Here is a 23,056-nt window from a genome sequence, read left to right as displayed (position 1 = left end):
ATAAAACTGATTACTCCCTACCAGGTCAGTGTAATCCTTACAGAAGAGTTAGTGGCAGCAACCTGGAGGATAATTCTGGGGGACCAGCACCCCAGACCCCCTTTGCAAATTGCTAGAGAGGATGGGAGTAGTGGGTAAGAGGAAGTTCCTCTGAGCACCTTCTGTCAAAGGGAGAAACCGGGCATGGGGGGTGGCCCTTCCAATTCACAGGTGGCAGGATTTTTCACCTCAAGTTGGCAGTCTCCAAATCATTTCCCGTTTCTCCAACTTGGGAGGAAACTGAATGACTCACTTGGTCCTGGCCGTTTCTTTCTCTCCTAGGACGTCTCAGCATCTCTGCATTCTCGTTATTTAAGTATAACGGTAATCAGTCCGCCGCTTCCCTCGTACTGCCAGGGAGTCATCAGGCACGTGATGAAACCTGCTGGCTGCACTGGGCTCCATCCACCCACCCGCCCGCTCATCCGTCCGTCGGCCTTCCTCCCTTCCGGCTGACACTCTGCGTGGAGCTCGGACCTCCAGGCCTTCAACAGCGCGCACACTTGGGCGGGCGGGCTAGTCTCCGCAGGGGCGAGAGGGTGGGGAGGCGCGGGAGGCCCGGGCAGGGTGGCCGCGCCGCGCCGAGCTCAGCGGAGCCGACACCTTTGGACGCCCCAGTCCCACGTGACTGCCCCCTCCTCCCTCCTCCCAGTCGCGCGCACGGGCTGGGCTTCTCGGCTCCCGCGCGCACTCGGCTGGTCCCAGCGCCCAGAAGGAGAAGCGGAGGAGGGAGCGAGCCGACCAGGCGGCCGGGGGAGCGGGCGCGAGCGGCAGGCTGCCGGAGCCGCCTGTGCACGGCGGCGGCGAGGGTGGCGGTCGCCTGAGCGGCGGAGCCGGAGCGGCGTGGGTTCCGCATCCGCCAAGTGTGATGAAGCTGTCCTGCTCTGCTGCTTTGCTTGCCGCTAGCTGACACCGCCTGCACTCCAGCCTGCCCGGGAAGGGAGAAGCCGTGGGGCCGTGACCTTGGCCAAGGAGGTAAATAGGGGAGGTGGGAGGGGAGGAGGCAGCGCCACCCCACACCTCCAGGCCCCCGCCCTGCACCCACCCTTTCCCCTGAGCTGCGCGGCCACCCCCAGGAGCCCTGCGCCCCAGCGGAGCTGTGGGCGCTGCGCTCATGCCGCGGTCCACGGTGCTGAAACTGCTGCCCGGCTCTGGCCGCGGCCGCGGCGCGGGGCACAGGCTTGCCTGCCATTTGCTGCTGCCGGGAGAGCCAAGCAAGGGAGCTGGGGCTTGCTTGTTTTCTTCTCTTTGGCTGGTTGCTCGGAGGCTTCTCAGTTAGGTTGCTCCCCATGGTGACCAAGGTAATTGCCTGAAGGGTTGAACTCCCACCCGTTCTTGTCGCCGGGATATATTCTGGTGCCTTCTTGCGAAGATTGGGCAGGATTGCGTCCTGACTTCCGAAGCAAAGTGGGGAGAGAGGAGAGGAGCCCGTGGCTAGCCGCGCAGGCAGGTGAGAGTAGGAGAAGCTCCCCTGGCTGTGTGTGGAAGTCCCAGGGGAATGAAGAGGAAACAAGTGCTGGAGAATGGCGCGAGGAATGGGCATCGCTGAGGCGACTGCCTGCAGAGAAACTAGACAGACACCTGGGGAAAAGTGTGCTGCACAGGGTGTCGCCCTTTTGGGGAAACATCAAGTGGACACGCAAACATTGGGAGAGAATAGAACTCTCTGTAGTATGAAAATGGTCACCGTGGGGCTTTTTGTCCGGTGAGCACCAAACACTTTTTAACACGAGTATTCAGAAAATCAATTCCATTTAAAACTAGAGCCAAGTGACTATTTTAACTAAAAGGTTGTCGTTTCTTACAGTTCCCTGGGGGTAATGTAGGTCTAAATTCTTTAAAAAAAGAATCTATTCTTGTGCCCTTTCCTCCAACCAGCCCCAGCGTATAAGCGGGCTCCATGTGAGGTGGGTGTTATGGATGGTGAAGGTGAATCGAGAGAGTGAACCCCCTTACCCACTACCATTCGGACCTCACTGAAGTTCCTCTCACCCTTTGCAGCACAGACTGATAATTCCTGTACCCCAGAGCGAACCAAGTGTGGGTGACATGGCCCAAGGGAATAACTATGGGCAGACCAGCAACGGGGTGGCAGATGAATCACCCAACATGCTGGTGTACAGAAAGGTAAGAATTTCTTTACTTTCTTGGAAAAAGGGGAAACTTCTGACTTCCTTGCTACCCCCCCTCCCCCAAGTCAAAGTATATGTCAACTTTCTGGCCTGGTGGATTCCCCAAATCACCCATGACTGCACACTGTACGTGAGGACCATCTGATATTCCCAAGTGTGCACACACAGTGCAGTGGTGAGACCAGTCGGCTCTGCACTCACATGTCTCCCTGCTGATTTGACAGAGTTTAATCTGCGGTCAGCCAACAGCCGCACGTTGGAGCATCCCACATATTTCGTTTGTTATGCAGGTGATTTTATAGCATCCTTAATCATTTTTAGAAGCTTTACCTTGTACTATCCCTTAGCATTTAGGTTATAATAATAATATAGACTTATAACATTAGAAATGAAAATAGACCACTTTGCAGTTTTGTGGCAAGAGTGAATGTGCCTGTGAATGCCTGGGTGATTTAATGATTTTGCTCCCAACCAAACAATTCTAGGTTTTTTTGTTTTTTGTTTTTATCTTAGCCTAAATTATTTTTTTACTTTGTGTTACTTTTATAATTCTGCTTATGGGTGTTTATGTTCTAGTGCCGTATGTCCATAAAATAAATCTTTATATTCCAGAGGTTTTTTGTTTGTTTGTTTGTTTGTTTTTGGTGTTTGTTTTTTGTTTTTTTGTTTTGCCACAAACTGGTCTGGCAGCTTATGCATTTTATAACAAGACTATCAGCAACAAACTTTTAGATATTGAGCCATTATAATAAAGATACATTTGAATATTGTGCATGCTTCAGAGTGGTTGCTTAGGTAACTTCATTCTGGTTATAATCAACAGTAGTACTAAAATTGAGGATACTGTATTTTTTATTTAACTTTTGTACCAATCATTTCTATTGCATTTTGTTCTGGTATTACTTTTTCTTTAGCATATTATCTGTGGTGCTTATTGGGCAAGATTTCTTCAGCTACCATTAACAATGGTAAAAAGGAAATTGTACCTTGAAACCAAGAAAAATTTTAAAGACTTGGATTAGCGTGACCCCATGGAACAGTCAGGATGAATTTGCATTTGTTCTTGCAGCTAGAGGATCAAGACTGGTTATGAACAAAGATGAAAAGCAATGTACCACCTTGACTTATAATTAGTCAAAACTTTCCTTATATGTGGCCCAGAATCTTTAAAAGGTGGTGCTGAATATGTGTGTCAGGGACTGCTGTTATTGCTTTAATGTGAAGATACATGGGCATCTTGACCAATACTAGCTGTTTATTTTTCTAGCCTTAGAGACAGTACTAAATTGTGTACTTGTGGATGCAGTTTTATGTGATTCTAGAACAACACAGTACGATAGGCAAAAAAAAAGGAGATGAGTTGTCTATTTTAGTCTTAAAGCATCCCAATTGGATAAAGCAAGAAAATAACCTACTTGAGCCTAAATTATTACTACTGTTTTTCTACACTGATTGAAATTACTGGCTATTTGCCCATTCTATATAGAGTTGGTTCTGAGAAGAACTATTTGGGGGCAGGTGTGTGTTTTAAAATCATTTATTATTTTTTTTATTGTTTGGTATGACAGAATTTTGTAACAGGCAAGATGTGAGAATTATAAATTCTATCTTATAGGTGTGTGCAATGTGGCGAGTTGGACTTTTGGATGCAAAATTACAGTAGTCAGCTACTTTTGTTAGTTAGGTTAAACACTACATTCTCTCTCTGTTTCCTCATAAAAGTGGGCTTGAATTGATCAGACAACTAATTAATCTTGATTAGGAACAAACTTAATATGACATCAGTCTGTGTGTGTTATTTAGCCAATTATCATTTGAATAAATGAAAAACAAAGCTAGGAGTTTTAGAAATAGTTATTGGGTTATTTAGTGTATCTGAGCTTCATGTTGATAATTTTCAATTTAGTGTATAAAATGTATAGCAACAAATTGCTATTGGTGATGCTTGTAAATTAATAGACTGTGATGACTTCAGGGAGAGAATGTAATGCCTCATTCTTTTAGATGTTGCTATTTGGTTAAGTTTAGAACTGCTTGTGCTACTTATTTTGACCTCCTTTCATTAGCTCTTTGTTTAGGGTTAATGAAACATATAATTTACTTTTAGAAAAGATTTCCTTGATAAATTGTTATTGGAAAAAATAACTCAGTTCAGCAAATTTTACTCATAAAGCTTAACTATGGATTGCCTGTTTATCCTTTTACTCTCTAAGCATATACTATTTGTTTTGTTTGTGATATAAGTAATAATGTATAAATAAGTAGCACATAGTTTATATAAAGAAACAGTGTCCTTGGTTATCATTTGATAGTTACCAAGTCTAATGGTCCATGTCCATGTACACAGACGATGTGACAAATGGATTTCATGTGACCATTTTGTCTGTGTTTTCTATCGTATATCTATCTCATTTCTATCACTCAATATCTTCTCAGTAGAGGCCAAATTTTAATGCAAAGAAGAGCAAAGTAGGGGGAGAGGGGTATAAATTGAATAGATGTATTAGGATAGTTCAACTGCTCCACCTGCATAAAAAAATTAAGCACTATGTTACAAATGCCTATTAATCATGAAGTCAATCCAAGGTTTAGAAAAGAACTTTCAGTCCTATAGTACATTATTCAATAACAGTGGAAAGAACGCATGGAGAAATGGCTGTTTTACTGATTCATGACCATTTTCCACTTCTACTTCACTGTTGGAACAGGTCTTTCAAGTGGCTTCTGAACTAAACAATTTCTCCTCCTCCCCAAGCCACCTCTTGTTTACTTCCAGGATTCTGATGATTTACACACATTAAAGATATGTATATGCTGTTTCCATTTTATCTTGATAGGCTATGAATGGCACTTAGAACATTCCTAAGAGGGATAGGAAACGGTGAATGGGTACCAAAGTGGAATACACAGAAGGGAGCTGGGATGCGTGAATTTCTTCTGTTCATCTGATATCTCTCCATTTTAATTATCATCATATGGATTATATTTCCTCCAAGTAATGGGAAAATTCCAGGGTTTTTTTTTTTCCATAAAGAATTCCATAGTGACGTTATGGAACAAAAAAGTACAATGGGTAGAGCTACAAGACCTTCCAGGCAGAGTGAGTGCCACCATGGTGAAGAGTACAGGGGACAGTAATGCTGCCTCACAATTGGGATTGTCACCTGCAAGTACGTCTCAGATGTTTGCCGGTAGCTTTCTGGTTTAATATGAAGAATCTCTGTGGGCTTTATTTGATGTCAGAGGTATACTTAAAAAAATCCGTATGGACAAAATTTGCCTTACTAATTTTCTGATTTACAATGCTGCTTTTTTTTTTAAGCAAGTGATTGAGTTAGAGTGGTTATGCCATTTTATGTACTACTTGAGAACACCTTATTTAAAAGCTCGTAAAATATGAGGCTTGACCACTTTTATTCCTGGGATTTCCTAGGCTCCCTTTAGACAGGCCTTGATGAGAATGAAATTCGAAGTAATTAACTTCGTTAAGACTAGACCCACCTAGCTCCAACACACATTGGTTTCAGACTAGCTTCCTGAAATGTTTGTAGAGGTGACAATTCAGAATTCAGTTTTGCTTTGGGTTGTGGGCTCAAACACTACTCTTGTTCTTGGTCTGCTTTGGGCAAATTCCTGGGGGTGGTACTGTCTGAAAAGGACGGCAGAGCTACAACCCAGGGTACAGGGAGGCACATTTCAAATTTGCTGTCTGGCCAACATACTGTCCACTAGACAGCATATATCACTTTTTGTCCAGAGGCTGACATTTCTGCATTTGAAAAAACAAAATATCTGGGGCACCTTGGGGCCGATATTTTAAATTGGCTGGCATGCTGGCTTCTTACGAGCAAGAATGCTCAAAATGACCAATAACTTTTGATATTACTGCAGCAACCATTTATGCTCCCGCTGTCATAAAAGAAAATGAAAATGTTTTCCTCATTGACTATCTTAGTGGAATAAGCAGGTTTTTGGGAATAGTAAACCTGTGAAGTTCACTATGCCTCTCCCCTCACCTCCCCGTTCCCCTCACCCATTCACTCTCCTCTCCTCTCTCTTCATCTACTGTCTAGTCACTCTCTTTCCATTAGTTTCTTCCTTCTTGTTTTATTTTTTCTCAAAAAATACCTAAGAGTAGAGATACAATTTTCCCCTAAGATGCTACTCACTTTAGTTGTAGAAGAGAAAACTATGTCTTTTGGAGAAGAGAGCGATATCGTCCTTGTTTGAGGAACTTTTATGCACAGCCACTCAGATAGGTGCTTTTAAGATTGGCACCATGTATACCATGGGGTCCAACACGTTAGTCTTCAAGGATTAAGACTGCACTATTCTTAAAGAGCCAGCCAGATGGAACCACTGGCCTTTCTTACAGGGAGGCCCAATGGCAGCTATCAGTCCAGTAGGAAGATCACTAATGCTGATGGGCTTGACCTAGGCATCGTCTTTGAAATCTATTTATTTCTGAGGTCCGTCTGTTTTGTGAAAATAGACACACCTGCAAGAAAAGGGAGTGATTTGTTTCCTCATTGGAAGAGACTGAGCTGTGGACATTACTCGTCTCCTAGTAGTGCATTAGGTGATATTTTTCCACAGGAACTCAGTGCATTTGTTTCTTCAGGATTGTCCAATCTGGTCCATCAAGAGGCTGTCAATATCCCCCCATCAAACACCATTATAAAAAATAACGTTTGACATGTTGAGCCTTAGTTCCTTTGATCCATCTGGTTTTAAGGTGTGAGTAGAGCGAAGAATATTTACAGGTGATAACAAGAAAAAATCCCATTTGAAAAGGAAGGAATGTTTGCAAATAGTCTCAAACGCCCGAGCCTTTAGCCTTCAGATTTCTTATTTTTTTTTAATTTTTCAATTACAGTTGACATTCAGTACTGGTTGTTTGTTAATATGTTGATGTTAGACATTCTGACAGGTGTGAGGTGATAGCTCATTGTGGTTTTAATTTGCATTTCTGTGATGATTAGTGACACTGAGCATCTTTTCATATGTCTATTGGCCATCTGTATGTCCTCTTTGGAGAAATGTCTATTCAGGTCCTCTGCCCATTTTTCAATTGGATTGTTTGTTTTTTTAGTGTTGAGTTGTATGAGGGTTTTTTAAAAAATAAATTTTGGATATTAACCCCTTATTGCATGTATCATTGGCGAATATCTCCTCTTATTTGATAGATTGTCTTTCTGTTTCGTTGTTTTGTTGATGAAAAAAAACTTTTTAATTTGATGTAGTCCCATTTATTTGTTTTTTCTTTTGTTTCCCTTGCCTGAGGTGACATAGCAGAAAAAAATATTACTCAGCTCAATATCAGAGAGTTTACTGCTTATGTTTCTTTCTAGGAGTTTTATGGTTTTGGATCTTACATTTAAGTTTTAATCCATTTTGTGTTTATTCTTGTACTGTGTTTCCCCGAAAATAAGACTGAACCGGAAAATAAGCCCTAGCATGATTTTTCAGGATTACATCCTCTGAACATAAGCCCTAATGTGTTTTTTGGAGCAAAAACTAATATAAGACCCGGTCTTATTTTCGGGGAAACATGGTATATTGTGTAAGAAGATGGTCTAATTTCAGTTTTTTTGCGTGTTTCTGTCCAATTTTCCCAACACCATTCATTGAATAGACTGTTTTTATGCCACTGTGTATTCTTGCCTCCTTTGTCATAGATTAATTGACCATAAGCATGGGTTTATTTCTGGGCTCTCTATTCTGTTCCATCCATCTATGTGTCTTATTTTTATGCCAGTACCATGCTGTTTTGATTACTACAGCCTTGTAGTATAGCTTGATATCAGGTATTGTGATACCCCTAACTTTGTTCTTTCTCAAGATTGCTGGCACTATTCTGGTTCTTTTGTGATTCCACATAAACTTTAGGATTATTTGTTCCAGTTCTGTGAAAAATACCATTGGTATTTTGATAGGGATTGCATTGAAGCTGTAGATTGCTTTGGGTAGTATGGACATTTTAATGATGTTAATTCTTCCCATCCAGGAGCCTGGCATATGCTTCCAATTATTTGTATCTGCTTCAATTTCTTCTTTCAGTGTCTTATAGTTTTCCAAGTATGGGTCTTTTACCTCCTTAGTTAAATTTATTCCTAGGTAATCTTTCTGATGCAATTATAAATGGGATCGTTTTCTTAATTTCTCTTTCTGATAGTTCATTATTGGTGTATAAAAATGCAACTGATTTCTTAATATTAATTTTGTGTCCTGCTGCTTTCCTCAATTCATTGATCAGTTCCAGTAATTTTTTGGTGGAATATTTAGAGTTCTTTCTATATAGTATCATGTCATCTGCAAATAATGACCTTTTTTCTTTCCAATTTGGATGCCTTTATTTCTTGTTTGATTGTTGTGCCTAGGATTTCCTATAGTATGTAGAATAAACGTGGTGAAAGGACATCCTTTTCTTGTTCCTGATCTTAAGGAAAATGATTTTAGCTTTTCCCTGTTGAGTATGATGTTAGCTGTGGGTTTGTCATATATAGCCTTTATTATGTTGAGATATGATCCCTCTTTCCCACTTTGCAGAGAGTTTTTATCATAAATGGATGCTCGATTTTTTCAAATGTTTTTTGTGCATCTATTGATTTGATCATATGACTTTTATCCTTCATTTTGTTTATGTGGTATATTATGTTAATTGATTTGTGGATATTGAACCAACCTTGCATCCCAGGAATAAATCCCATTTGATCATGGTATATAATTATTCTAATGTATTGCTAAATTTAGGTTGCTAATATTTTGTTGGGGATTTTTTGCATCCATGTTCTTCAAGGCTATTGACCTATAGTTTTGTGTGTGTGTGTGTGTGTGTGTGTGTGTGTGTGTGTGTGTGTGTGTGTAATGTGTCTTTGTCTGGCTTTGGAATGAGAGTAATAGTGGCCTGAGCTTGGGAGCCTTCCCTCCTCTTGAATTTTCTGGAATAGTTTGAGAAGAATAGGTGTTAATTCCTGTTTGAGTGTTTGGTAAAATGCACTTGTGAAGCCATCTGGTGTAGAACTTCTGTTTTTTGGGAGTTTTTTTGATTACTGATTCAATTTTGTTAGTAGTAATCAGTGTGTTCAGATTTTCTGTATCTTCTTGATTCAGTCTTGGAAGACTGTATGTTTCTAGGCATTTATCTATTTCTTCCAGAATGTCCCATTTGTTGGAGTATAGTTGTTCATAGTATTTTCTTAAATATTTTGTATTTCTATAGTGTCAGTTGTCACTTTTTATTTTTCGTTTCTGATGTTATTGATTTGGGTCCTCTCTCTTTTTTTCTTGATGAGTCTGGTTAAAGGTTTGTCAATTTTGTTTGTCATTTTAAAGAACCAGCTCTTGTTTTCATTGATCTTTTGTATTGTTCATTTAGACTCTATTTCAGTTATTTCCACTGTGATCTTTATTATTTCCTTCCTTCTACTCACTTTAGGTTTTGTTTGCTGTTCTTTTTCTTATTTCTTTTAGTGTAAGTATAGATTGTTATTTGAAATTTTTCTTGTTTCTTGAGGTAGGCCTGTATTTTTATGAATTTCTTTCTTAGGACTGCTTTATATGTGTCCCATAGATTTGGGGTCATTATGTTTTCATTTTAATTTATCTCAAGGTATCTTTTGATTTCTTCCTTGATTTCATTTTTAACCCATTCATTATTTAGTATCATGTTATTTAGCTTCCATATGTTTGTGTTTTTCAGTTTTATTCTTATAATTGATTTCTAGTTTCATACCATTGTGGTCAGAGAAGACATTTGCTATGACTTCAGTCTTCTTAAATTCATTGAGGCTTACATTGTGGGCTAACATGTGGTCTTTCCTGGGAGATAGCCCATGTGCATTTGAAAGAAAATGTATGTTCTGCTGCTTCAGGATGAAATGCTGGTCTAATATGGCATTTAAAGCTACTGTTTTCTTGTTGAGTGTTTGTTGGGATGATCTATCCATTGATGTCAATGGTGTATTAAAGTTCCCTACCATGATTGTATTTCTGTCCATCTCTCCCTTTGTGTCAGTCAATATTTGCTTTATGTATTTAGGTGCTCCTATGTTGCATGCATAAATGTTTACAAGGACTATATACTCTTGTTGGATTGATCCCTTTGTCATTATGTAATGTCCTTCTTTGTCTCTTATTATAGCCTTTGTTTTAAAGTCTATTTTGTCTGAATGAATGTTGCTACCCAGCTTTTTTTGATGTTGTTATTTCCATTTGCATGAAATGTCTTTTCCCAGATGTTGTGGGGGCTCTTCTTCCTAGCACTGGTGTTCCAGGCTGGGAGCCTGTTGTGGGGATGGGACCCCTTGCTCCTCATGGCTGACCTCTGTATCTGAGATATTCCTCCTGAATCTGAACTGCCACATGCAGGTGTGGGGCCAGCCGGTTTTTGCGTCTATCACCCTCCTATCAGTCTCCATGTGGCTTCTTTATATCCTTATTTATAGGACTTCTGTTCAGCTAGACTTCATATGGTTCTTCAGGTTGATTGTTCTATAATTTACTTGTAATTTTGATGTGGTCACGGGAGGAGGAAAGCACAGCATTTACCTATTCAACCTTCTTGAATAGGTAAACTCTCTCAGAAATCTAACTCTCTCAGAAATCTAAATGAGAGTGTTGGATGGGATGCAGGCATTGGAGAAGGAGAAATGTCTTACCATTTCTGAAAAATTCCAAAATGGAGTGTCTATTGTAAATTATATTATTCAAAAGCACCTTTCTGGACAAGGGATGTTATCTACTATAAATGTGAATTTAATCTGTCTGAATTGAATGTAAACCTTTTTCCCTTAGTGACACAAATAGTGACGTGTTTTGAGATGGAATAGGACCATCATCTATTATATTTTCACTGAGAAGTATACAGAGTCATTTTATGAGTAATAATTTAGTGATGAATTTGGGGTAATAATTAACTTGAGTTCAGAGCAGAAAAGCCTTCCATTGTTGAGTTTTTCCTCACCAGTCGTTGTTTGTAATTGCTTTTCATGGGAAAGATAAAGACTTGTGGCTTGAATTTTATTTTCTTCATTTTTCACCTCCGACCTACCCAAATCTAATTGATCAGAGGAAAATGCAGATGTACAGCAAATAAGTTCTATCAGGATTTTAGTGCCTTCTTAATAGCCTTGTGGTTCTACCAAATGATGGAAATCAAGGTATTTTTAGGCAGTGTGGGTGATGGAGTGTGATCATTGCAGAGAAAATGGAAATATTTTGGATTTGGACAGTTGGTAGTGACTTAATAAATGTTGTCTTCTTGAAAACAAGATTGTGGAAAATAAGTGACACAAATAATTGGCCCTTGCTCCTGCTTTCATAGCAAGTGAAAAGGAAGCATTTAAATGTCAGGGTTACAAAGGCTTCTATCTTACAAAATATCAATCTAATTATAAACTCATTGTAAATGATGAAGTGGGTACCCAGTTCCTTAGGGAAAAAAAAAAGGGTCCTGCTTCTCTCTCTGTCATTGGCCAAGACAATATAAAAATGTAACTTACTCTTTTTAAAATTCCCTTTGTCTTGTTTCTTATTCAAGTAACAAAGTTCTCAGGACATTGAGACTCTAAAAGGCAATCATGAACTTCATTCCAGCTCCATTAAAACTGCCACCTGATCTAGGCTGGAAAATTATTTTGGGTAAGGGGCCCATCTCTAGACATAGTTGTTATTTTGTCTTCTGCAAAAATATACAGGAAAATGACAGCTTTGAGATAGTAGCCTAGTTCTTAAGAACAAATCTAGGAGTCTTCTTATTTTAGGTCTTTTCTGATGATTAGCAAGTTTTCTTAAGGAGTTATTGTGCTGAAGTGGAGAAGCATGTGCACTGCAGCTGGGCACTCTTTTTTTTTTTTTGGCTGTCTTTTTTTTTTTTTTAATTTATTGGGGTGACAATTGTTAGTGAAATTACATAGATTTCAGGTGTACAATTCTGTATTACATCATCTATAAATCCCATTGTGTGTTCACCACCCAGATTCAGTTCTCCTTCCATTACCATATATTTGATCCCCCTTACCCTCATCTCCCACCCCCAACCCCCTTACCCTCTGGTAACCACTAAACTATTGTCTGTGTCTATGAGTTTTTGTTTCTCATTTGTTTGTCTTGTTCTTTTGTTGATTTTGCTTTATATACCACATATCGTTGAAATCATGTGGTTCTCTCTTGATTTTAATTCTTGGCTCTGCCACTGTTTAGCTGTGCGGTTGTGAGTTAGCAACCTAACTTCTTTCACTTCAGACTCCTTACCTACAAAATGATGGACAATCAAAGTGTTTCCTTCATAGAGCTGTTTGATGATAATCTTAATTAATTTAAATTTAAGTTTATATAGTCTTATGGGGCTTGTGACTAATGTATTTGTCACTAGCATCAAACCCAAGACAAGAGATAAAAGAATATGGTGTACTTAGCTTGGCACTTAGCAGACAGTGGTTGCATCAAAGGAGGGCTCAACACATGGTTTTTTAAAAGAATAAAACAGAAGTATGCTTTCAAAGGAAGACAATAGCCTCATAAGGAGATGGTAGATATCATAAATGACATCAACTGTCTACTCAGTTTATTTTTTCCTCCTACGGAAAATATCAGTGGTCTGAAGAGGGTGGCTTTTCCAAGGTCAGATATAGAGGCTGTCTTTCAGTAGGACAGAACCTGCATATACCACGAATATACCAGGGCCTCAGATAATTTGCTGGTAGTGAAAGTATTTCAGCTCATTTTTATCTTGCGACATCTCAGAGCTGCATCTTAGCCTTTCCAGTGCCTACCCAAACTGCAGGAAAATCAGGAGCTTCTAGATAAAAGGGATTTAAAGTAGTTGGAATCTTTGCTGAGAATTTAAACTTGGGGTATAAGAATCCATTTTTTTTTTAAGCTCACTTTTTTTTCTTATGTCTCCAAGTGTTGAAAGGAAGGCAAACAGCCCACAGGGAAGTAGTAGTGACGGATGGACAGGGCCTTCAAGTGAGAAGAGCTGGGTGTGGATTCCATCTCCACCCCTGACCAGCTGTGTGAGCATGGGCAGGGTTCTTAACTTCTCTTAGAGACTACTTTACTTCATGGAGATGGTGAAATGAAATACAAGTAAAAATGCCTGATTGAGAATGATTGACAAATAATACTTAAGGACTCTTTGGGAACTGTGGAAATTACCAAAACTCCTTGCAAGAATAAATTTTGCGAAAATCTTCCTGACAAATCTTCTGCTTGTTGAATGTCCCATCGATGTAGGCCATTCAGAAGTTCAACTGACATGATTTCCCCTGTTTGGTAATTGCTAGACGGTGCCAAGAGCAGTGTAAATGTATACGACCTTTTTTGATCACACAAAGCTTTTGAATGTCAGACAAACTGGTTTATTGGAATGTTTTTCTCTAGTACAGAATTCTAAGGCAAATTTTCACCTGTAATATTTAAGATGATGTATACCAAAGCACATTGAAGAAAATTAAGTACCACATAGAGAGAACACATTATTTTTAATATTATCTCTCGAACTTTTCTAGATGGCATTTCCTCTGGAAATTAATACCTTTTGTCACTTGCTCTCACTTACAGTTCGTATTTTGTGTTTTGACTTTTGGTTTATTGTTAATTAGAATAGTTGCCATTTATTGTTGTACTTACCCTGAGTCAGGTCGTTTGTGTATATTACCTGTTTTCCTTAAATAATGTTGCATGTTGGTTACTAGTACCGTGTTTCCCCAAAAATAAGACCTAGCCGGACAATCAGCTCTAATGCGTCTTTTGGAGCAAAAATTAATATAGGACCCAGTCTTATTTTACTGTAATATAAGACCCGGTCTTTAATATAATAATATAATAATATAATAATATAATATAATATAATATAATATAATATAATACCCAGTCTTATATTAATTTTTGCTCCACAAGACTCATTAGAGCTGATTGGCTAGGTCTTATTTTTGGGGAAACACGGTATCCTATTTTTCCAATAAGAAAGGTGAAACCCATGACTCATGCCAACTGAACGACTGCCCGAGATGGCTCAGGATTAGTGGCAGAGCTGGTGAACTCGATAGTGGACATACCTGTCTTTTACTGCTGTGTTCCCAGCACCTGGAAAAATGGCCGTAGTATGTGTCCCTGAACATTGAGTGCATGAATGTACAGGTGGATGAATGAATGAACAAATGAGAGAATGCTTGGTCCAAAGACCCTTCACCGTGTTGCTTCCAGTTAAATTAGTGAATGGCTGGGGAACTCAGAATTCAGCTCTGCCCACAACATATACATTGAGCCTTGGTTCTGATCGAGCACTGTGGTAGGTACTGGGGACAGAATTGTAGACAAGGCAAACAGGGTTGAGCCCTCATGGAGCTTTTTTACAGTGGCACAGTCAGATGTCAAACAACTTATCGTAGGGTGATTCACGCCATGAAAAGTGAAGAACTGGGTGACATGAAAATTTATTTATTGTTGAGTCATCTGATTTCTAAAATAAATATTATGTTGATCTGTAGCTTCTATTTGCAGTTAGAAGCACCTAGCACAGTGCCCAAGGTCTTACAGCCTCTGACACTTAATAAGTGCTCAATAAATGAACTAAATCGAGATAAGCTAATGTTGAAAATCCTCAGGGCTTTACTGACACAGGTGAGGCAAAGGTGTTGATCTTATTCCTTAAAAAAAACAGATGTCTCCTGCCATAGGCCCTTAGTCATGCACCCCCAATTCTGGCAACTCAGGACTGAAGAGGCCGTCCTTAGCTAGCAAGAAAGGGGAAAGAAATACTCCTATAATTAGAGAGAGTATTTGTTAAACTTAAGGCTTTGAAATCAGACTCCTGATTAAAATTGACTTAATATGTGTGAACTTGAATCAAATTGCTTTGCCTCTTTGAGTCTCAGTTTTCTCATCTGTAAAATGGGGATAAGAATAATAATGGGTTATTATGAGGGTTATATAAATAGTGCATGTAAAGCCTGGATAAGTAGGAAACATTCAATATATGTTAACTATTACTTCTCAAAGCCCAGAAAAAAAGGAACTGCATGTCCCTATAAATGGAAGTGATGCTATCTGAGGAGCACTTCCCTTTAAAATTTTTCTTTCTTACATATATTTTAGAATTTGCTGCTCTTCATTGGCTCTTGATAATTTTGTTTAGAACTGTTTCATATTGTAAAGGTACCATAAGTAGTATTTAGAAGTGTTTAATTATGGCACAATTCAAACAAATACAAGAGTAAAGAAAATAATATAAAAGTCCTTCATGTACCTATCACATAGTGTCAACAGTTATTAACTGTGGGCAAATATTGTTTTATTTATACTTCCCCTCTTCTGCCATCCCACAGTTGACTAGTTTGAAGCAAATCTCAGAAAACACATCATTTAAGATATAAATTCTTTAGTATGTACATAGGGTTCTTTTAAGGAAAATAAAGGTAAATGAAATGATTATTACTTTATTACTTGTCTTGGATCCTCAAAATAATGACACCTCATACTCTATGCGCTTTTCAGTTTTTTTTTCATATTTGCTCAAATGGGTATATCATTCTTTCTACTTCTCTATTTTGTTGTTGTGGTAAAACACACATAACATAAAATTTACCATTTTAAACATTTTTAAGTATACAGTTCAGTGGCAGTAAGGACATTCATATTGTTGTGCAACTATCACCACCATCCATCTCCAGAACTTTTTTACCTTCCCGAACTGAAACTCTATCCATTAAACAACAATTTCCCATTCTTCTTCCCTCAGCCTTTGGCAACCACGATTCCACTTTCTGTCTCTATGAATTTCACGACTCTGGTTAACTCATATAAGTGGAATGACGTAGCATTTGTCTTTTTGTGACTGGTTTATTTCACTGAGGATAATGTCCGCACGGCTCATCCATGTTATTGCATGTGTCAGAATTTCCTTCCTTTATAAGTTCGAATAATATTCCATTGTATGTGTGTGTGTGTGTATATATATATATATATGTATATATATATATGTATATATGTGTATATATATATATACGTATATATGTATACGTATATATGTATACACGTATATATGTATACACATATATACGTATATATCTACATATATATGTATATATATTTTGTTTATTCATTCATCCATTAATGGACACTTAGTACTGCTGCTACGAACATGGCTATACAAATACCTGTTGTGTCCCTACTTTCAATTTCAGAATTGGAATTGTTGAATTATATGGTAATTGTATTTTTAATTCTTTGAAGAACCTCAACACCATTTTTCATAGTTGCTATACCATTTTACATTCCCACCAGCAGCGTGCAAGGGTTACAATTCTCCATATCCTCACCAACAGTTGTTATTTTTGGTAATAGTTATTCTAATAAAGTACTGTCTCATTGTGGTTTTGATTTGCATTTCTCTAACGATTGAGCATCTTTTCATGTACTTATTTGCATACCTTCTTGGGAGAAACCATGAGTTTTTAAAGACAGATTAAATTTTTCTCAGGAATGGTTTTGACCCGAGGACTGGATGACCACTTACATTTCTGTCTAACCAAAATTTTATTTTTGTTTTGATTTCTGAGCTAGCTTTATAATCATTGGAGATCTTTAAAGTCTTTTCTGTCTTTAGCATCCAGGTTTTTAGTTAGAATAAAATCTCAATGCTTAAAAAAAAATATCCCATATGCTGTCAAAATTAGAAATTAGAAATTGTCTCTCTTTGACTTTTATTTAGTCTCTTTGCCCTTTTATTCCCAATGTGTTCAGGTTTGGACAATAGTAGTGAATATAGAGTATTCAGTCTATTCTGCATGTAAAAAGAGAGATTTGTTTGATTAAAACCAGGAAAGGTACTATCCTTTTAAGTGAGTGTAGAAAGGTAAGTTTAAATGAATCTCTCTTTTCCTCGTAAGTCTTGGTTTTATGCAGTTGTTTATTCTTTTCATAACATTTATTTCGACTGATTTGAAGATGCCTTAGCATTAAGACTTACTATTAAGTGTAAGTTATTTGGGATGGGAGTTTTAATGGCTTCACTCAGAAGCAGTTTATCTGTTGGAAGAAGATCCCAGCTCTCCCCATTAATTAGCATTGTATTACATTCGTAAAACTCTTGTGCTGTTCTTACTCTGAAAGTTTATCAGAAACTAATTAATTTACTTGTGCCATATTAATTTGAATCAAAGCTCACTGTCACTTTATAAAACTGTGGTAAGCTCTCTGTCCTTGATATTTCTTTTCCTCTTTTTCTGTAGTAATAGCACTCTGCATTTTCATCTAGGCTCATGGCCCCTGGAATAAAGATTGTATTTCCCAGGCTCCCAAGCCGCTAGGTATTACCATGTGATATATTCTGGCCAAAGTGATGCAAACAGAAGAGGTACATAAGGTGTCTTGAAAGTGTCCTTTAAAAAGGGGGATATATACTTTTCTCTTTGTTTTTTTCTCATTTTTGCTGGCTGGAATTCAGTCATTTTGGCCTGGATATGGAAGCTGAGGGTTGTGGATGGCAGAACACCAAAAAGGAATCAACCTGGATCCCTGATGATTACAGAAGCAGCAAGTCGACCTGACCTTCCTACATAAACTTTTATGTTCTAGAAAAATTAGCTTATTTCTTCTTCTTTTAAAAAAAAAAGATTTTATTTTTTTAGAGCAGTTTTAGGTTTACAACAAAATTGAGAGGAAGGCACCGACATTTCCTATATACCCCCTACTTCTCCATAACCTCCCCCTTTATCAACATTACTCACCAGAGTGGTACAGTGTTAACAAGGAATAACCTACACTGACACATCCTAACCACCTACAGTCCATGGTTTACTTTAGGGTTTGTGGTACATTGGTGGGTTTGTACAAGTACCTCATGAGATATATCCATCATTATAAAATCATACAGAGTATTTTCACTGCCCTACTTATATCTTTAAGATATTGTAATTTGGGTATTCTGTCACTTAGAACCAAATCGAATTCTAACCTCATCAACAACTATATCCAACGCCTTTTATTTTTTATCTGTAATAGGACTCAACTTTTATTTAAAATATATGTTTCTTGTTTTATTTTAAAAACAATCCATTTGCGCTCGAGGAATAATTCTAGTTTCTTTTAAACAACTTAATTGAGAATTTCTGACTTTAATTATGCATGCTGTTCAATTTAGTTTAACAAATGTTTATTGAACAATTCTTAGGTACAAGGTCATTTATGAGAAGTGTCAGGGGACACAGAATCAGGGATGACAATAATGTGCCTTTATCAGCACACTGCTAAGATTGGAGGATCCACAGATTTACAGCTAACTCTCAGTATGTATATTCCGTTTTGAAACCTAGCATTTAGCCAGAGTGAGCCGTGGCCAATACTGCATTCTCGCATGGCCTGCTGCACCTGGCTGTGTGTGTACTTTATGTTCAGTTGTTACATCATGGTAGCTCAACATGTAATGGAGTAGTAAGAAAATTTGTGCATGAACCAACGGGGCTTCCATGTTGCGCTGACATTATACCTTGATTTACCAATTGTCTCTGGGCTAATTTTTGCTACATAAATATACTGTGTATCACACACACACTGTACATCAAATGACTATTAAATCTCTCACTGATGAAGTGGGAGGCCTGACAACTCAGGGTGAGAAACAAAATTAATGTGTTTGTAAAACAAAGGTGTTACAGGAAAAAGAGGCAGAGGAAATGAAGAATGGATAGAGAAGGGAGAAAAGGGGAGGCGGATATTTTGAGAACCTACCTTATGCCAAGTTTGATTTTCCTAACAGTCCTGTTCTCCCGTTCTCCAAATGGGGGAAATGAGGCCCAGAAAGGAACAGGGTTTAACCTAAGAACACATAGATGGAAAATGGTGGTGTTAGGATGTGAAATCGTCTGCTTAACTTCAAATCCTGTGTTTTCCAAACTATAAGAGGCAACTTTTACTGGATTGGGATATGGAATCTGGCTCTCCTCTGTGGCTTTGTGAACTTGAGGGCATCTGTAAGTTCCGGGTCCTCTTTTTCCTCACACATAGAGGTGCAAGGAACAGCCACTTCAGAGGATTCTTGTGACAATTATATATGATAACACATGTGGAAGTGCTTTGCAAATGTTAAAACATGCAAGCGAGAAGGCGTTTTATTTTCCCACCACAAAACTTCCATTTCTTTACATAAAAAATGATTATAAATATCAATGTTTTTTAAGATTACAGGCTTAATAGTTTATATAGTCACAAGTTAAAAAAAAGAGAAAGGGGCGGGTTTCTGGGATGAGGCAAAGCTGTTCGGTTCTAAAGCAAAATGCATCTGTATGTTAAGAAAACTGAAGGAGGAACCATTGATTCCAGCTGCAGACACTGTTGAAAATTAACTGCAAAATCAAACAGATGGCATCTCATTGCATCCCATCTAGGGGGGTTTGGCAGAAGCAATAACATTCTTGCCAGGCTTCTTATACTTCAGAGACCATCTTTCTCTTTGTTCCCACTTTCCTCCCATTTTCCCACATACCTTGTATGACTAAATGTTTGATATAATGCAGAATGTGGGGTGGGCGTATACTCTGTAAATATATTTCATAGGATACAGAGAGTCATATAAAAATGGGGCTCAAGAAGGCACAGTGCTAAACGAAGTCTTACAATGCCTCTGAGACGTTAAGCAGGTACTCTGTATAGCATTTCATTTCTTAGTTCTAGCAGGACCAGTGGTTTTAAAGCTAAATCTGGTGTGCCTTCACAATGTTTCAGTCTCTCTACTCCTCAGGTAATGCTAGTAATGTCAGGATTACCGAGAAAAGCTGATGTGGGGGGATAAGGATCTTGCTACTCGTACTGGGTATTTTTCTCTTGATATAAAAAAAGGTTGGATGCTGAAAATGAAAAAAAACACAAAAAAACAGTATAAAGAAGAACAAAAATCAACCATAGTTCCACTGCTTAGTTCTTTGACATACGTGTGTATATAAATATAAATAAATATATAAATATAAGCCAGCGTAGACAGGCTTTCACATATCTCCCCAACCTCAGGTTCAGTGATGGCGTGTTGGCAGATTGAAATGAGGCATGGGAGGAGTCTTTACACCAGGGGAACTGGCGAATGCTACAAATCAGAGCTTTTTCACCCTCTTCCCCTAGAACACTGATTGTTACGCATTTACCAGCACCTCTCTCTCTCTCTTATTTGTTTATTTATTAATTTATATCTTTTGAGCACTTTAAGAACAGGACCTAGGTCTGATTTCTCTTTGTGACCCTATTAAAACCTAATACATTGCCTGGTAGGTTTGGTGGATATTTACTACACGTCTGACAGATTAAGGGCTACACGAAGGAAGGAAGGGTTAGAATTGTGGCTAAACTTTTTACAACAGATTTAATACATTTGTTGACTAATGTATAATTAATAAGTAGTTCTGCAAACGAACACAAAAATGGCAGGTTTGCAGTTTGCTGTGTAACTTGTTGAATTAACAGCAATCACATTTGCTCCAATTCCAGGAGTGCTGAACAACCATTTAAGCCCCGGAGAGTATTAAGTACATTGAACTAATCCGAAGTCCCTGGTCCCGACTGCTTGTCAATACTGGCTGTTTGGTTTGGACAATCTGCCTGGGTCTTAATTCCTCAGTGTGAAACAAGCATGAATTTATGTATGTAGGGGCAGATATGGTTGATGTAAAGATAATTTCCAAGCAGAGCTAAGTTCTCGAGATATGACTTGGGGTGCTGGAATAACTTCCACGCTCCTCCAGTAACCTAAGAGATGCCGTTCGTCTCTCAGCATTACAGACCCTCCCTTACAAGTGGGCTGTCCTTAGTTTCTTGCTGTGCTGTTTAATTTTGCTTGGTTTAGCCCTACTTGTTAGTGGAGATGGAAATAATCAATGTGCAGGAAATTAATTGCCCCACGGATATTATTTTTGATTGTTTGGAATATCAGACTGGCAGAACCCAGCACCTTGCCTGCTGATTGTTAATGACCCCTAATATGTCATAATTTAATAATGCTTGTGGAAATAAATGTTTGCTTTCTTTTGTATTTGCATATATTGAAGTCTGCGTAACTTAGCGGATGATTCTTGAAATGATTTTCTAACTATAATAGAACTACTGGTGGTTAGTCCTCGCAGTTATCCCATGGGAGGATTTTCCTTACTGTGTGTGGCCGATGAGAAACCTCAGTCAAATTGTCTAATCCTCTCACCTTCTCCCTCATTGTCACCCCCTCCCTCCTAGCAACCCTCATTTTTTTCTCCGTATCTCTGAGACTGTTTCTGATTAGTTTGCTCATTTATTCTGTTCTTTAGATTCCACATATAAGTGGGATCATATGGTATTTGTCCTTCTCTGTCTGACTTGTTTCACTTAGCATAATACCCTCTAGGTCCTTCCATATCGTTGGAAATGGTAAGATTTCATTCTTCTTTATGGCTGAGTAATACTCCATTGTATAAACATACCACAGTTTCTTAATCCAGTCGTCTACTGATGGGCATTTTGGTTGTTTCCATGTCTTGGCTATTGTATGTAGTGCTGCAATAAACATAGGGGTGCATATATTTTTAGAATTAGTGTTTTGGATTTATTTGGGTGGATATCTAAGAGTGAAATTGCTGGGTCATAAGGTAGTTCCATTTCCAGTTTTTTGAGATACCTCCATACTGATTTCCATAGTGGTTGCACCAATCTGCAATCCCATCAGCAGTGTACGAGGGATCTCTTTACTCCACATCCTCACCAGCATGTATTGTAAAGATTTTATAGGGTATCCGATGGACACTTGTCTTATTAGGGAGACCATTTCATGAACGGAGTAGATGCCTGATCCCTGCACTATACACCTGAAGCTGAAGCTGAATAATAATGACTATCAACTATAATTTTATATATATATATATATAGTCACAGGATGTGGAGTACAGATTAGGGAATAGAGTCAGTGGAATTCTAACAGCTATATATGATGTCAGAGGGATAGTAGATTGGGGGAAGAGGGTTATCACTTTGTGAGGGGTGTAAATGTCTAGCTATTACATTGTTTTACCACCTGAAAAAAAAAAACACCTCAGTCTGACTCAGCCAAGATTATGGATGGAGGGGACATGAACCCAGGTTTTCTAACTCACACAGGAATTCTTATTCTCCCAGCCCACATCTTTTCATATATCCCAGTCACCTAGATGTCATTGTGAATACATCTGTTAGAGTGGACTCAAAGTGAAGACCACGGTGGTCCAAATGGGACATCCAGTTGTCACTAGATTAGCCATGGCAGATGTTCGCATGTGAAGAAGCAGTCTTTGTGAAGTTACTCTCACCTCAATAACCTCATCTCACCAACTCAGTGTTTTTCTATCAAAATCAATAGTCTAGCAGTGAGAGGCAAGTGATGGAAAAGCTAAGGGAGGCAAATGACAATATTGTAGTAGTCAATGCATTTAAGGAGCATCTGGGTCTGCCTGTTGATCTGCTCTGGAGAGTTTTTCTAAACTTCAGCTACTGAATTTCCTCTTGGAAAAAGACCCTTCCAAACAAAGTAAAACCTTGTGTTTGTTATCCTTCCTCCCCGCCCCACCTCACTTCCCCCCGATGTGGGAAGTGAGTTGAGACAGTCTGGAAGGCACAGCTTACGAATAAGACATCACTGTTCTTCATCTTGGAATAACACTCTCCATTACTTGTAGGAAGCAGTGAAAACAAAGGCTCCTGGGGAAACGGAGCTGTGTATTGCATTCCTATAATGTCAGACACCCTACTCTATGGTTCAAAAGTTGAAATATTGAAATATTATTTTTTTCTTACTCCTCTTCATTTCAATGTGTGGGGAGGAGTCAGAGGCTTCCATTTTGTTGTCATTTAAACTAAACTCTCCAAGGAAGGTCAAGCCATCAAGTAGAAGAAAC

General features: G+C 38.6%; 1 protein-coding gene across 11 annotated transcripts in view; it reads left to right on the top strand.

Moving 5' to 3' along the window:
- Nucleotides 1-379: 379 nt before the first annotated feature.
- Nucleotides 380-23,056, top strand: part of RGS7 (regulator of G protein signaling 7) — a 440,443-nt gene continuing 417,766 nt past the window's right edge. For 2 of the 11 annotated variants that reach the window (XM_088799099.1, XM_088799098.1), the window contains exons 1-3: nucleotides 382-1,014; nucleotides 2,041-2,166; nucleotides 2,396-2,461. In XM_088799099.1, the coding sequence (XP_088655225.1) occupies nucleotides 2,089-2,166; nucleotides 2,396-2,461 (144 nt within the window). In that variant the 5' untranslated portion in view covers nucleotides 382-1,014; nucleotides 2,041-2,088. Of the gene's footprint in view, nucleotides 1,015-2,040; nucleotides 2,167-2,395; nucleotides 2,462-23,056 lie in introns of all 11 variants that reach the window. The other 9 variants (XM_088799096.1, XM_088799097.1, XM_088799101.1 and 6 more) reach the window with 9 other exon arrangements.

The sequence above is a fragment of the Rhinolophus sinicus genome, chromosome 6, assembly GCF_057876585.1.
Source record: "Rhinolophus sinicus isolate RSI-liver-muscle chromosome 6, RSI-T2T, whole genome shotgun sequence".
Lineage (NCBI taxonomy): Eukaryota > Metazoa > Chordata > Mammalia > Chiroptera > Rhinolophidae > Rhinolophus > Rhinolophus sinicus.
This window is presented reverse-complemented; position numbering and strand designations above follow the sequence as displayed.